We start from the raw sequence: 15,920 nt of genomic DNA on the forward strand, positions 1-15,920 counted from the left end.
TAATGAGAATGGAAGCTAGAATGAAGCTGCTTTAAAATACAGATGAATTCAGAAATCTTTATTCACAAGCTCAGCATCTTGTTTAGCAAAGCTCTATGACAAGCCATTTCAATTTAAGAGTTAGTTTACTTAGTTTTAAGAGCTAGAAGAAAAATCCCTTTTCAGATTACATATTTAATTTAAGTGGGATGAACAATCCCATTCACCCTAAAGCCCTATAAGTAAATATAATGAAATGACACTGCAGTATCATAAACTCCATATACTAAAGGTTTTTATCACATCAGAGCTAGCTCTGTCTCCACTGCCTGATAACACAATGCTTTATCAATCTCAATAAATAACCGTGTCATAACCATGTCTTTCATCACCAGGATTTTATTCAGATTGGAGCAAAGCATGCTGTCCACTGAAGAGATTTTACTGATGACTGAAATCAGGATTAATGGGCAACTAAGCAGGGTAGCAGGAAGAAGCTAATATAGGAAGACACAAAGCTAAACTTGGGCTCTTCTGATAACTTAATTTTAAATTTTCAGAGCTTATTCATGATAAAACCTGCCAATCTCCAACAAATTCCCTGCTGCATCTGTGCGGGTTAGATGAGCAGCAAGCAGAACCTCCCATTCGGAGCACGCACTACCATCTGGACCTGAAAAAAACTTTACAGGCATTCCCTGGGTTTTTGTTTGTTTTCAGTGACCGAAATAATATTTTTTTTAAAAATAAATAATTGTTGACGGTTTAAGTAATGTTGTGTCGTTTTTTTGTTTTGGTTTTGGGTTTTTTTTTGCCTTTGAAGAGAATCACTTTGTACTTTTTCCATATAGCAATTCACTTCCAGCTTTTAGGTTTGCTTTTACAGAAGTGTTCACTGAACACAAAAGGTCTGAGATTAATAATCAAGTAAACATAAACAAGTAGTCAGAGTCATTTTGCAGGGGCTCATCAGAAAGCTACATTTAAAGTTGAAACAATTTTGCTTACTATGAAAACTTGTGACCCCTGCAGTCACTTAAGACTGGCTATTTTACAGTCCTTTTGCCACGTTTTTTATCTCCTGACCTATCCTTTTTGTTAATACTTTTTGTTCATTTATCTTTTTAAACATCCAGGACACAAGACATGTGCCTTCAAAGATGATGCATGTAAATTCAGCATATACTGGCAGGAAGACATTAAAAACTGAAGGCTGTAGAAAGCCTTCAGAAAAGTGACTTGTGGATTCAGTCCCGCACCTAGCAAACAACTGGGAACGTTTCAAGAATCCTTCTCAACACTGGCAACATTTTTCATCATCACAGAACTCAAAAGGGAATGGCCACTCCTCATTTTTACTGCTTTAAAGGCTTTTTGTTCCGATGGGGTTGGAGGGTCCCATCAGCACAGCAGAGTAAAACCTTGGTCCATATTCTATGTCTCTTACGAACAGAAGATTTCACAGTCTGAAAAACATGAAGTGGAAACCTGAGTGTAAAACCTGAAAAGCATCACTGGATTGTGAATCATTCATCCATCCTCCTTTTAGTTCAGCACCATGAACTTTGTATTTTCTACTCTGGATTTAGTAAGACCGAGTTATTTGCTTGTTTTCTAGACTAACATGATCAGTCTTCACAACATAAGCTACGATACTTCCATCTAAATTACCTGCACCATATGTACTAGAGCTTTTAAACGAAGTAATTTCTGTTCAATAAAATGTAAAACCACGAGTTTATTTAAAACACTCAGTTGTTTAAAGCTAGCCTAAGCTAACATTAGCATCTCACAATACGCACTAGACACTTTGGCATGTACAGCTTTTCTAGTCCCTACAGACAGCAAGATGATTACTATATAACATATCCTGGATGTAGGTAATAAGAAACATGTTTTTTATTATGAATTCTAGTTCCACCTATATATTTTGATACGAACAGTAAAATTTAGTTGGGGAGGAAGGATACATTAATATTCAAAGCTGTTCTGTCTCTTTATAGTCACTGTTGCCTTCCATTTGCCACAGCACTCAAGGATGCAGTGCACCAATAATGTCAGATGGTGCCTACAATTCTGTATTTTTAAAAATTCTGCAAGTAAGGTAGGATGGGTTTCTTATTTAAACTGTACATCCTTAAACAAAACCTTAAATAATGTTGCACCATTTGCAAATCAGTGTCTTTCTTCCTTACAAAGCACTAATTACACAAAAGTAGTTAATGTTTTCTGAAGAATTTTAAAGGAAAATCCCTATGCAAACAGTAGTTGACAGTTAAACACCACGCAGGACTTCTACACAAGGCTGCTGTACCTATATTACTTGGTTTCAACCTATTTCTGGATTCAGACTAGGTACAAAACTTTACAGCAATGACAGACCTGAAAAGGCAATACTAGTTTTCTTCTCGTGTATCAACATCATAGATTCTAGCAGATTTTCATGATAAATAGGAGAGGACCGGTACATGTTGCATAAGGAATGGCATGAGAATGGGAAGCAAACCCAGAACCTTTGCCTGTTCTCCTGGTATGAGGCCATTAGCGTCCATTTCCTTACCTAACACAAAAGCAATCCGCCTATCTAGAAACAACAAAAAGTAACTTGTTTATTCTCTGACAACCGCAGAATTTTCTACTACAACCACTGAAAGCAATTCTACACTAATTTAACTGTTTCTACAAGCACTTCAGGAATGCAAATTAGAAAACATCTAACACATTCTACTTTTAGGGATAAATGCAGCTACATTACCGTGTGTGGAATCTGTACATAATATATTTGTGGAAATCAGTTGTTAAATCCAGTATTGTCTCCAAAAGCTTATGTTGTCCAGCACTTGGGGAACCCAGCCTCGAGCTACTGTGCTGACGAGAGAAGTGGCAATCTCTGCCAAATGGCTGAACTTCTCTCTTTCTGCCTTGATAAACTGCTCTCTTCTTGCCTTCTCTCACAGAAGTGCTGGGTGGCTGAGCACAAGGAACACCCTGCAATTTCAGTTTCAAATAATTGACTTAAATGGTCAAACATGCTGAAAGATGCTACCAGACCTTTACAAGTAGCGTCACTGTAAGATAGGCATGCCCACATTGGCTAGACATTTCAAAAGGAACCTAACCTGAAACATCTAAAAGTTAGTTTAAAACAGGTACCTAGATGGGCTTCAGTAGGAAAGTTGAGAGTAGGGAGAGAAATCACTTCAGAGAGTGCCTTTTCTCCACTCATCCTGAACAGGATCTACAGTTAGTAGCTCATACTTACGATGCCAGACTTTCAAGAATTAAGGTTAGGGAAGACGAACGCTACTCTTTGCTCCCTCTGGAATGTATTATATCTGTCAGTGTCAGGCAATTCATCACAGCTTCACAACTTAAGGCCTCTGGACCAAATTCAGCCCAAACTACCACCCATTTAGTTCACAGCAGTGTCGTGATTCCCAGGAGGCTCAGAAGCTGCCCTATGCCATCTGACAAGATACATAATCATCACATGAATAAAAATGTAGATGCATCTCCACCCATCTAGCAAGAGTGTACCTGCATGTGCCTGTACACTCCTTCACAGACTCAAGGTCTTTGCATGGTGGAGGGGGTGTGTACCTGCCTGATAATTTCTCTCCCATGGTGTTCAAGTCTCAACTGGCACCCATCAAAACAAAATGCTGGCATCATTGCTTCACGTTACTGGCAGACCATGACCATGACACTGGGAACATCTCTTGCTCTGGGTATGTTTACCCTGCATAATTCAACAGTATGTAAATACCTAAGCTAGATAAATATCAATTAGATAGTTAGAAATGAGGCAGCTCCAGAAATGGAAACTACACTAACATGATACTCCACCCACGCTTGTTTACACTGCTCAAAGAATTTAGACATGCAGCACTGTATGGAGATACCTGCACTATTATTCACTGTAGACATACTAGCAGTGCAATTTCCTTTGCAGAGAAAGAAAATTCTTGCAAAACAAGTAAAATTCTAAGGCTCCAGAGCTGAGAGACAAGTACTAAGAAGTAAAAAACATTTTGCAAGAAGAGAGTTTCTTCAACAATGATCATTTTGGCAAGCAAGGAGGGCACCACTTCCACAGCATTCCTTGAAGACTCCCTGGAAAAAACACCTGGCTTTTCAACAGACAGTAACGAACCAACGTATATGTACATCATAAGAAATTTAATCAAATCAAGTTTCCGAATGTTAGCACCCTCTTTTTTGCTATTACTTGAAAGTCAAAACAAAGACTCAACAAGGAAACAGTGGCTTGTTTTGGAAAGGCTCCACAAGCTTCTTTCATATAAAAGTTTAAAATCCTGAATAAAGCCATCAGATGTTTTAAGTACAGTTTTTCTTTGAAGACTGTGCTAAAAATTATATTCCAATTGTTCCATATGTGTTCTCCTCACATGGCTTAAGATACATATTAATTCAGTTTAATTCAACCCCTCCAAATAACATCCAACACAGAAAAAATAAGTGAATGTATTTTTTTCACTTCTAAAAAAAAAAATATCATTGGACTGAATGTTACTACTATATTACATATACTTTTATGCCAGACATGGCATGTATGTTTATTCCTCTTTATTTATATCTTTTTTTTTAAATGAGATTTAACATATTTACATAAACAACTTCCAGCCTGTAAGACATTTTAAAGAGAAACTTTTGCAAAAGAAACAAGATGCTTTATTTTTTGAACAATGAAACACCACTCTCGAATTTTATGTTCCATGTACATCTGTTTCGATATGGAGCAAACCATTGTCTTAACTATTATACACTGACATTCATAACTTAAAACCTTTCAGTTACTTAATAAATTATTTCTACCATATTAATCTCAAAAAATCTCTGCTGTGGTCATAGAATAGGTATTAAAATCTCAGCTGGAACACACTTATATTCAATAATTTCCCCACACCAGACAGAAATAATGGAAATTAGAACAAGAACAAGCCAGCACCCAACCAGACCAACTTTAACTGCATTGGTAGTATGGTAACAGCTTTTAGAAATCTTCTTCCGCCCCCCCGCCTCCTTATTAAGTGTCAGAGTGTCAATACACATAGTGCAGACCACTGATCTAACAAAGGTTTTTCCACATTTGACCACCTGAGTAAATGAACCAAGCTAGTGACCTAAGGACAGGGAACAACCAATCCGGCAGCAACTGATTTTCATATATTCTCTCAAAGGAACACAAGAATCTTTGTACAGCTGCAAAGTGATGATTTTAGGTTCATCTAAACTAGTTAAGTTTCCATGAGAAGGACTAGAGATGCTAAGACAAATTCTCAACTTTATATTAATCAGAAATAAGGTAAGAAGATATAAACCACTTTACTATGTCAATATTTCCAACTCTGTGGTAAAGAGAACCTTAGCGAGGTTATATATATATTTTAGATTAATTAGAAGTTTAAACTACAGAATACTATGCCAGTGTAAAAATAACGTCACCATTAATGAAAAATACAAGATATGCTTAAATGCAACCATTATTTGTCAGACACCATCTGCTTTTTCTTTCATTCTTTTCTGATTTTGATCTGTAAGGAACCACATCAGTATCAAATGTCACTTAGTTCTTATTCAAACAGAGCAGTCCAGACACAGCGGCTGCACCAGCTGACTTAGCTGACCTGGGCCTAGAGTAAAAACAAACCCCTATAAATCACCAGATGTAAGCAATTGAATAGTGATCAATTTAATTAACTGAACAGCTTTCCAAAGTTTACTGTATTGTTTTAACCCTTCAGGGCTTCTTCAATACAGGTAACTTTCAATTTGTATTCAAGGGCAGGATTTGGCCAGAGGGCTACATATTACTAGCTTTAGACACTTTAGATTCCCATTGATAAAAGCCAAATCCCAAACATGTATTTTCTTTTTTCCAATTAACAGTATGGTAGTAACTATTTTTGTTAGCAGTTCTTCAGCATTTTAGAGAAATTAAATAACAGGAAAAAAAATCAAACTGATTTCAAGTGAGAACCTGGAGAAAAAAACTTCCTTTAAAATCAACTGTTTTGGTTACGGGCCTTATTTGCCTTTTACAACTTTATGCCTATATTACAGATGCCATATCAAGCAACTTACTGATTTATTCCAAACAAAACAATGAACATCAAAATAATAATGTGTCACAATTATATGTATTAACTACAGCTGTAAAAAAAATTATGCCATCCATAAAAATGGGCTCAGAAAGACATTTTAAAGCTATTGGCAAAAAATCTTCTAACGTAGATACTTCTGAAGCTGCATCTCCAGGGAATTTCCCCATGCTGTCCACTGAAAATAAGAGAACTCTGCCATGATTTAACGCAAGTTGGATTTCATCCAAGATGCATAATGACAGAGTTTAACTCTTATTTTAAAGTCTGCATTGTGCAAGTTTGTATAACATTTACTAATGTTTGTACAGTGCCTAGCTCAAAAGGGCTGAGGCTTCTGGGCACTACCACAACATAAATTAATTCTAATGCAGTCTTTGTATCTGAGGGAAGCATAAAAACTACAAGGATTAAGCTCAATTATACACATTTTAAACAACCTGCTAAATAATATGACATAATCAACTTCCTAACCACAAGCTGCTCTATTTCCAATTATTTCACTTTAATCTCCGTAATGCACATATTTCCACAAACCCTATAGAGTTAGTTCCACTAACTAGGGACAAGAGTAAGATCTACTTACAAAGACAGAAGAGTTATATTTGCAGAGACTGGCCCCAGATCTGGAATGATCTCCAGTTCATTGTTGTTCAACTTCCTATTAATATTAAAAAAAAAAAAAAAAGAGTCAGCTTTGATGTTAATCAGAAGTATGTGCATTGGATCTGCTAAATTGCTGAGCAGTGTCACCCCAAAAATTCAAAAATAATTCCAGTTTCACTTAATGTAAAAAAATATCAGAACAGTAAACATCTTTGTTTTTTCAACTAATTACCCCTAGAGAAATAGCTATGCAATTCACATACACAAACACTGGTTGGTTTTTTTCTCATTGGGTTTTTGGTTTGGGGTGTTGATCTTTTTTTTTTTTTCCCCCTTTGTTAATTAAGGCAAATTAACTTACACTTCCCGAAGACTATGAAGGTGATCCAGGAGACTGGTCTTGATTGAAGATAATTTGTTGTGACTTAAGTCCCTATGAGGTTAGAAAAATAAACAGCCTGTCAGTTTTGCCATAAAATATTGGGTAAAGCAATACAATTTCAATCCAAATGATGTTATCGTTTGTTTCCAAGTACATAAAAAGTTTGTTTGGTTTTTGTATTAGTAAACTTAGTTATACTTTGTATACTCAAATGAGTTAGAAACTAAGTATAAATACCTTGATCACTGCCAGCAGTGTCAAAGAATTTCCTATACCTCTGAACAATTTAGAAATGTCCACTGATGTGTGTGTAAGATCTATGAAAAACATTTTAAGATTTTGACTCATATACACCAACAACAACCCCTCTCCCCTACCCCTTCTCAACAAAAGATCTGGCTAAAGCAACCTCTTGCTTACAAGGAAAATTCATAAACCAATACTCAGTATTGTCTCATTCTTTGAGTCAATCATAATATTTGTATCATTTACTCTTCTCACTTCTCTAAAGCAACAGACAGATCATAAGCACACAGTGAGGACCATCCATAAAACTCAGTTCTATTTTCATGCTTTCACACAATTCAGGACTCCATTCCTGCATAACCAAATCTAATGAGGCTCTTAAACAAGTAATATCAGAAGAAAACAGACACAGGAAGGCCTAATTCTATTCTGAGTTTCAAGACGTCTGGATACTAGTCACATTAATACTGCACTTAGTCACACCTGAAAACATAGCTCAAGCACTTTGCTTGTGCCACTCTGCAATGAAGACCCCAAATATATATTGATGCAGTTTATAAGAAATCTTGTTCATGTCTTTGCAACAAAACAATCCAGGGTATTAAGAATGCAACACATCAGCTTGATCACTGTCAAGAAATTATTTTCCCTACTGACACCGTATCTCCTCTCAAACATTTGAGAGCACGATAAAATAGAGTCTTAGAGAAAATTTTGCGTAGCCTGAGAGGTGCTGGAAACATCACAGAAATAAAGGAATGACAATACAATAGAAGGCAGAGAAGTTAAACACAGAAACTCAAGCTTTTACGTATGTCTATGGAGATCCGCACAAGTGGTACACATTCACAACCGATCTTGTCACCTTGGCCAGCCCTGTTCAAGACCTCTCTCTTCTTGGCCACATACCCACCACAGTGTGCACCTTCCTGCTCCGGTACTGCAGCCTGTCACTGCCTCACCTGCACTGATTCAGCCACCTGCAAACCACTTGCTAGATATTGTAACACTGAGCTTATCCAAGCCAGCAACCAAAACCTGCACTATTTATAAGGAGTTCTTCAACCCACTCCAGCGAGTATTTGCGATGCAGACACACAACAAATTGCATTGGCATGTCTCAGTGTTGAGCTGCTGTGGCATCAGGTAACAGTAAAGAAACTTCTCACACTTTCTGACACTTTTCCCTGTGCTAACTAAGCACAGAACAGTTATCCAGCCACATGGGCACGAAGTATATTTCAAATTGAATCCATGAGGAAACTCCGGGATGGCTTACTTTTTCTAGATGACTCAGTACAGCCACCTATATTGAGCATGCCAAACATGGCTCACTGCCATGGACGTGTCTACTCTTCATCTACAGTTCTGGAAGTGAAGAAGCCTGATGATCAGTATATCCTTGCTGCACACACACCAGAACTGGCTTAATCAAGCCAGGTTCAAGGTCTGTGCTACGTGTTCTGTTCTGCAACTAAACCTTGAAGAACTGCAGATCCAGAATACTCTAGTTCCTCTGCACCCACCATTGCAAAACCTTGGACACGGGCATAACACTGCAACCCAGCCAGGCACCTAGGCTTCTAGTGCAAACATTAGTCTGGCTGTAGACTGGAGAAAAATCCCTTTGTTTAACATCTGAAGACATTAGCTGCATAGATTTGAAACCCTCATACTGCATTCTTAAATGTAAATACTGAAAAAATATGCTGTTACAAAGATCTAGACGAGAACCTAACTTGGTCCTTTAAAGCAGACAGGGTAGAGACAATTTTTACCCTTAAACATAATTCAATATTTGGCTTTAGTCTGTAGGGATTATAAGAACTATGCAAATAAACAGCCAAAATTCAGTGAAGTTATGGCTGTTAGTGCCTAATATGTTACTGTTCTTCATGCTTCAGACAAGACTTAGGAATCAGTAATTACTTCAAGAAAGAGCTTTCAACATTAGTGCTAAAAACCTGCATTTCTTCATTTCATCTAAAAACCCTGCAAAAGGTTTATTTAAAACATGTTTGCCTAAAGGACCTACCAGACAGTAACAGACGTGAGCAGATTTGTTCTGCTGAAGTTATAACACGTTAAAAAAAAAAAAAAAAAATCTGGCAGAGTCCTTAAACTATAAAAATCCTACAATTACAACCACTGCTGTGCATGATCACCACACTGGAGCCAGACACTTTCACTCATAGCTCAAGCTCACATCCATCTGGAGTCCATCAAGGCAACCGTGAGCGTAACAACTTACACCAGGTTTCAAACTATTTTTTTTTGTATTTGTTTTTTAACACTAAAGATACGCTCAGATTTTCCACGTAGCACCTACTGTAAAAAGTATATACATACATACAAAATCCTCATTCCTGGTTTATTTACAGCAGCCTGTCAAACACAAGTTGCAAAAAAAAATCCCAAAGCAAAACAACAAAAAAAAACCCTCTAGACAATACTGAATCGCCTGTTTCACACAGCTGTAAGCCTTGTCTACCAATTGTTAGATAAAATATGAATCATAAATATTTTATTAAACCTTATTTCAGTACTACTGGCATGAGAAGCTTCAGGAAAAAAGTCTTGCAAGTTACATTTTTAAATTAAATCAGAGTGTTTGGAAGCAAACCAACAGTTAAAATATTTGTCTTTTACTAATACCCTAAGTGAAACTTAAGCCTATGGAAGTTTCTGAAACTTACAAACACTGGATCTGAGGCATTTTTTTTAAATAAAAATCTATCACCCCTGTTGCAAAGCTACAAGCACATTTCAGTCCAATGCATTTCTCAACATCTTTTGAAACAAGTATGAATAAAAGTTTTGAAAATGAATCGGTGTTCTTCCTTCACAGCAATGCAACTGACAACATTAAAACACTAAGATTGTCACTATGCATCTTCCAATTCTGAATTTGACTTGTCTGTTAAAACCATATTACAAGTGGGGAGAAAATCTCTTCTGTAATTACTTTTGCCACTAGAATTTCAAAAGCCATGAAAGATACAACAGCGAATGCACTCAGCAACCAGATTTATACTAAGAAATTCTTTATAACAATAAAAAGTATATATACCTGTTCCTCAGATTTCTAATAAAAGTGATTGAGTGTTTAAGTAGAATTGCCTACACTTGAAAAAGCATACCATAGTTTTAGAGGCCCTTTAAGAACCTGTTTTATGAAAGAAACCATTTTCTGTATTCCATTATGTTTGTATGGCCATCTTTCATAACTCACAAGTCTCTGCCTTAGAAAGCTGAAACATAACTCTGAACATCAATGTTTGTGTGATAAAAAACTGAAAGGAAGGTCTAATGCATAAAGGGAGAGGAGGAGCGTTTCTTCACACATTTTATAAATATAACTTTCAGACTCAAACTTAATTCACAACACTTAGTCACAATTATCATCTTCTTCCTTAGAGAACTCAGAAACCTGAGCCCCAAGTCAAATTTTAAAATGCAAATCCAGCAACAGCTTCTTAATCAGTCCCACTGGGGCCTATAGAGCTGCTAATTCAGCAGAAATCAGGAGAGCTGAAAAACAAAAAGCCAGGCTGTAGCTGTTTTAAGACACTGATCCAAAGTGACTCATAAATCAGCTTGCTACGTTCAAGTTTTAGTCTGGAAAATATTGAAAAACAGCTGTGAAAACCATACGGCCCTTTTCCTCTGGCAATTCTGGTAGAGAACTAGAGGATTTATAAAATGTAAATACTAAAGATGTAATACAAACACAAGTGAAAACCATTTTTCAGACTTTCCCTCCTCCCTGACCAACAGTTTTAGCATTCCTTGGTGAACCTGGCGAGGCGTACGGCAGTGCCACCAGAGCCTGCACACACACAGGGCACCGGCCCATGCTCAACACGCTCCCTCCGCCTCCAGCTCTGCTACACCAGCTCGAACCAGCGCACACTCTTCCAATCTCAGAACATACATCCTAGAATGAAACTGAAATCCAACTTCAAAACTATCTGTACACAAAGGCATTACAAATGTTCAACAGTTTTCAGTGGAATGTTATCTTCCATAAAGTCAGGGTTACAGAAGACGGTATTTTTTGCTAAAATCATAGTAAAGCTGGCAATTATACCCTGTTTACACTCCATCCTGTGAAGCCATTTCCATACAAAACAGTACCCTCATACTTGCCACTAAAAAGAAGGGGACACAACTCAGTTCGTTGGCTCATTTTCTTATTTCCCTCCTGTCCACCCTGAGGTCACTCAGCCTTTCCACATTAGACACCCTCATTTTATTTCACCAGGGGATCTGAACACAAAAGGAATGCAAGTGTAAAACGAAGCTTCAGAAAGCCACCTTCATCTGACCCACTCTCCATCTGGGTGAGCAGACATATGGGCAGAAGGTGTGAAGCCTAATGCAGGCCTAGACCTTCTTAGGGACAAGAGCTTCCCTTCTGCCTGGGAGACCTCGCCTGCATATGTTAATAACATGGTGTAATAGGTGTTGTTTTCTAAAGAGGATTGGAAAGCCTGCAATTAAACTACTAGCCTTTGGCTATATCTGCCACGGACTTCATCAGAAAACACGGCAAACATATACCAATAAAATTCATAAACAGTCTTTTACAATTTGTAAGTGCACAGCTTGTTGCAACAATAATCCAGGCTATTCAAGCCTTTTTTGCATATGTAAAACTGAAACGCCTTACAATCTTGCAGACTGCGCAATCCCAGCTCCAAGTACTGGGGCAGCTGGAGACAGACAACCCACACTCTTCCTTGTCCTCTTATTAAGAAGAGGGGAAGGAAGAAAGAGCAGGGTACTTCTGAGGCATTTGACACAAACAAAAGGAATATTTACACAAAAGCGACCAGACCACATGGTTTGGTGACACCTACAAAGCTGTACTCCTGTGAGTTTAAGAGCGAGTGACACAGCTGTCCAATGAGTAATCACAGCAGGGCCTCTTACAACAGACCAAAGCTTATTTATTCAAGTGGAACTTATTTTCTCACACTTTTAAAGGAATGTGAACTTACATAAGGACAATTTACACTACCAAGGGAATTCTAATTAGAAAAACCTCCCCTGTGCTAACAAAAAAGCACTGCAATGTGTTTTATTGTCTCCCAGTAACGTAAGTGGAAAAGACAAATTTGGATTACTGCTAACTTAGAGCTGCTTTGAAAAGCAGCTCTTAAAATGAAAGTTCTAAGATTTCTACCCTTGTTTTTTGTTTAGCATGCTGTCACACCTGAATTTTAACTTAACAGCACTAAAGTAAACTAAGCTAAGAAACTAGGCTCTGAAACTTAGCTTAGTATCAAAAAAGCCTTAGGTCTTGTCAGAAAACTTAAGTTAGAGAACTGAAATAGTTCAAAAGAACAGAAGGGATGAAATTTAATAGGAAGCAAAGCCAGTTGTTGAATGTAAAGCAGATTCGATATTTGATTCTTATGCTTCAATCGCATTAAAAAAAAAAAAAAGTTTCTTTTCCCTCACACTTTCCTATAGCACTCCTGCAAATATTCACCTCCCAGAGCCATGCTTGTGTTCAGTTCCATATGGTGTCAATACAACCATCCACATTTCATGAGTAAAGCAGCATGACCTCCAGACGAGGCAATTGAACAGAATTAGCCACAACTAATTGAAAGTCTTCCTGTTTACTTTAAAGTCCTTATCTCAATCTGCTTTGGAAATGTAACAGAAAATTAATACGACTAATACAGAAGATCTTTAAGTGACAAGAGATTAAAAACAAATGTGAAAAGCCCCTCAGCTATTTTCAGGCTTTTAGAAAGATCCATATTTATGCTTTGTCCATAAAAGTGTGTCACTGAAAGAAATTTTCTACAGATGGCATTTCGGTCCGCGTTATTACGGACCCAGTGAATCCGTGCCACCGGCCCGAGTGGGGCAAGCCCCGGTGTTAACGAAACCATTAAACCCAAAACCATCGGGGAATCTAGATCAAGAACTACACAAAACCGAGAACAGGTTTTCCCGACACACGAATCGGTATTAACTTGATGATTATCGCACGCTTTCCAGTAAGTCATCGGAACTTTTTCCCTCCACCTGTTGGAACACCGAGCAGCGCTCTCGGGCCCGCTTTCAGCCCGGCCGGTATCGCCGTCACTCCGGGCCCGCAGCCCGCCCGAGGGACGCTGCGGCCGCCGCCGCCCCCGCGCTCGCTGACAGCTCGGCCGCCGGCCCCCGGCGCTGCCCCTCCCGCCCCACGCACCGCCCGCCTCGCTACCGCCACGAAACCCGCGTTTCCCTCCCCAAAACGCGCCGGCGGTCCGGACCGCGGCCTCCGGCGGGCACCTCGGCCCCCAGGGACAGAAGATGGCGGATGGGCGCAGGCCGGCACCCCCAGCCCCCCGTGCTGCCCGCCGCCCCGATACTCACAGCTGCACCGCCCCCCGCGGCAGCCGCTCGGGCAGCCGGCTGAGCTCCAGGCGGCTGCAGGCGACGAGGTGCCCGGCGCAGCGGCAGGGCGCGGGGCAGGGGGCGGCGGCGCGGGCCCCCAGCAGCAGCGGCAGGAGCAGCAGTGCTAGAACGGCGGCGGGCGCCGCGCGGGGCTGGAGGGGCATGGCGGGCTCGGAGCCGCTGCCCGCGCTCCCGTCCCGGGCGCTCCCTCACTGACAGAGCCGGGCGCGACGCGACCTCCCGCCTCTCAGCGCGGGTGGCGGGTCCGGCTCATGCCCCGAAGCCGCCGCCAAGGGGGGAAAGGGGTGGAGGGGGGGGGGGGGGGGTGTAGCAAAAAGTAGTGAGAGAAAGCGGGACGGGGGGGGCTCGCAGCGCCGCCCGCCGCCAGCCACTCGGCAAACTTTCCGCCGCCTCAGCCCGCCTCCACCCGGCCGGGGGAGCCCCGAGCGCGGCCCGCCCCGCCGCAGCCCCCTCCCCCTGCCATGTGACAGCCTAACCCCCGCCCGCCCCGCCGCAGCCTGGGGCAGCCGGCGTGGTCCTGTGGGGCTGGGGGTGCAGGATGGCGGGGTGGCGCGCGGCTGCGCTGGCGTTGCGCCCGGTTGCTGGCAGGCCGCTGCGGCGGCCCCCCGGGCCCGCTGCCCGCCCTGAGGGGCAGCCGACGGGCCGCCTCGCAGCACGGCAGGCGCACGTGTGGGCTCTTGCAGCCTTCCCCGGCCCCTCCGGAGGCGGGACGGAGCGGGCAGCGGGCCCTGGGTGCCCCGAGCGTCGCGGCCCGAGGCGCGAAGGCGCCCAGGCCGTGGCCGTGCGGGATTTCCCTTCACCGCTTAACGCGGGTCGGGGCAATCCAGGAGCTGCTCCAGAGGCCCCAACAGGTTCCCAGCCAAGCCTGGGGTCACTGGCATGTAAAAGGTGAGGTGAGGTTAACTCCTGCCTTCCGGGTCCTGCGCGGCTAGTCCAGACACCATAATTAAGCCCATTATATTCCCCACAGGATCCCAGCTCCAGAGATTCAGGGAAGTGGGCAGGGCATACAGATTCCAGATCTCTGAGGTAATCTGTGTAGTTTAAGTAGATACCTATTGTTCAAGTTCTGTATGTGAGCCCGGACCCTGCAGTGGATTCAGTTACTATAGGTTTCACATGCTCCTACTTAGCAGCAGCAGACATCAAACTGCTCACAGACACTGTTCCTTCTCTCCCACTTCTATACATTTCACCTGAAAGACTGTAAACATCTTAAGACACTGGAAACATCAAAAGCCTGACAGCTCTGATATCAAGGTTTGTAAGATTGAAACTTTGTCCCTTTTTTTATTGTTCTCATATGTATCACAGGACACAGATGAAATTAAACAAACCTACATTTTAGTCAGAAATAATGAATTTGCAAACCAAGCAGGCAAGTCCTGGGTAACTACAAACATTCCAGTGCCATTGCCAACGAGGCACACTCAGGTGCACAGTGTGTGCAGAGCTGTGTTGTATCTTGTCAGCTGGTGCTCCATTGACCACTGGTGCTTCTTAAGGAAATTAGTATGGGAAAGCAAACACTGTAGGAACAGACATTTTTCTCTACACATAAAAGCAAGCAAGCAAGCAAAGAAGCAAAATACATGGTAAAAATACTTAGTATGCATTTACAAATTACTCTCATTTATTTGTTGTGAATGAAAACTGTCTTGGCAGTGTCAGCATGTCATAGTTGTTCAGTTTCTTTGCAGCCGTCTTCCTTTGAAAAAGTCAGAGTGACATTAGATTAACAAACCCTGCAAAACACTAAGCTCTTCTGAACAGCCAATATCGCAGTGCCAGATTCAGATTTTCAAAGCTATCCCTCATTATCCTGTACCTGTTTCCACTGAGGTCAGTGGGAAAGCATCCTCCTGTTTCAAAAGTGACAGCATTTGTTCTAGCTGTCCGGTTGTTTCACACCATTATACTAAGACACAGAGACACTTGAACATGTGTTCATATTTATGTAAAAGATGCTATACTTGCTACTTTTACGAGGTAATCAAAAATTGAAGAGGAAGACCTTCATTTTTATATTGCTCCAGAGAATTATTGAGCACTTCACTAAGATGAAAATGGATTGAAAGTGACTAAGCCTTGTACTGCAGTTCCAAGAGTACACAGCAAAGTGCCTTTTACTTGGGAAAAGTGACTTTGTCTTATCTTGAGTGCTG

The 15,920-nt window shown here is 41.0% G+C and overlaps 1 protein-coding gene across 1 annotated transcript in view; it reads right to left on the reverse strand.

Moving 5' to 3' along the window:
- Positions 1-13,948, reverse strand: part of LRIG3 (leucine rich repeats and immunoglobulin like domains 3) — a 42,484-nt gene extending 28,536 nt beyond the window's left edge. The window contains exons 1-3 of the mRNA XM_082056286.1: positions 13,714-13,948; positions 7,069-7,140; positions 6,688-6,762 (exon numbers count right to left, since the gene is read on the reverse strand). Of these exons, the coding sequence (XP_081912412.1) occupies positions 6,688-6,762; positions 7,069-7,140; positions 13,714-13,898 (332 nt within the window). The 5' untranslated portion in view covers positions 13,899-13,948. The remainder of the gene's footprint in view (positions 1-6,687; positions 6,763-7,068; positions 7,141-13,713) is intronic.
- Positions 13,949-15,920: the final 1,972 nt, after the last annotated feature.

Source organism: Streptopelia decaocto, assembly GCF_964273445.1.
Source record: "Streptopelia decaocto genome assembly, chromosome: 1".
Taxonomy (NCBI): Eukaryota; Metazoa; Chordata; class Aves; order Columbiformes; family Columbidae; genus Streptopelia; species Streptopelia decaocto.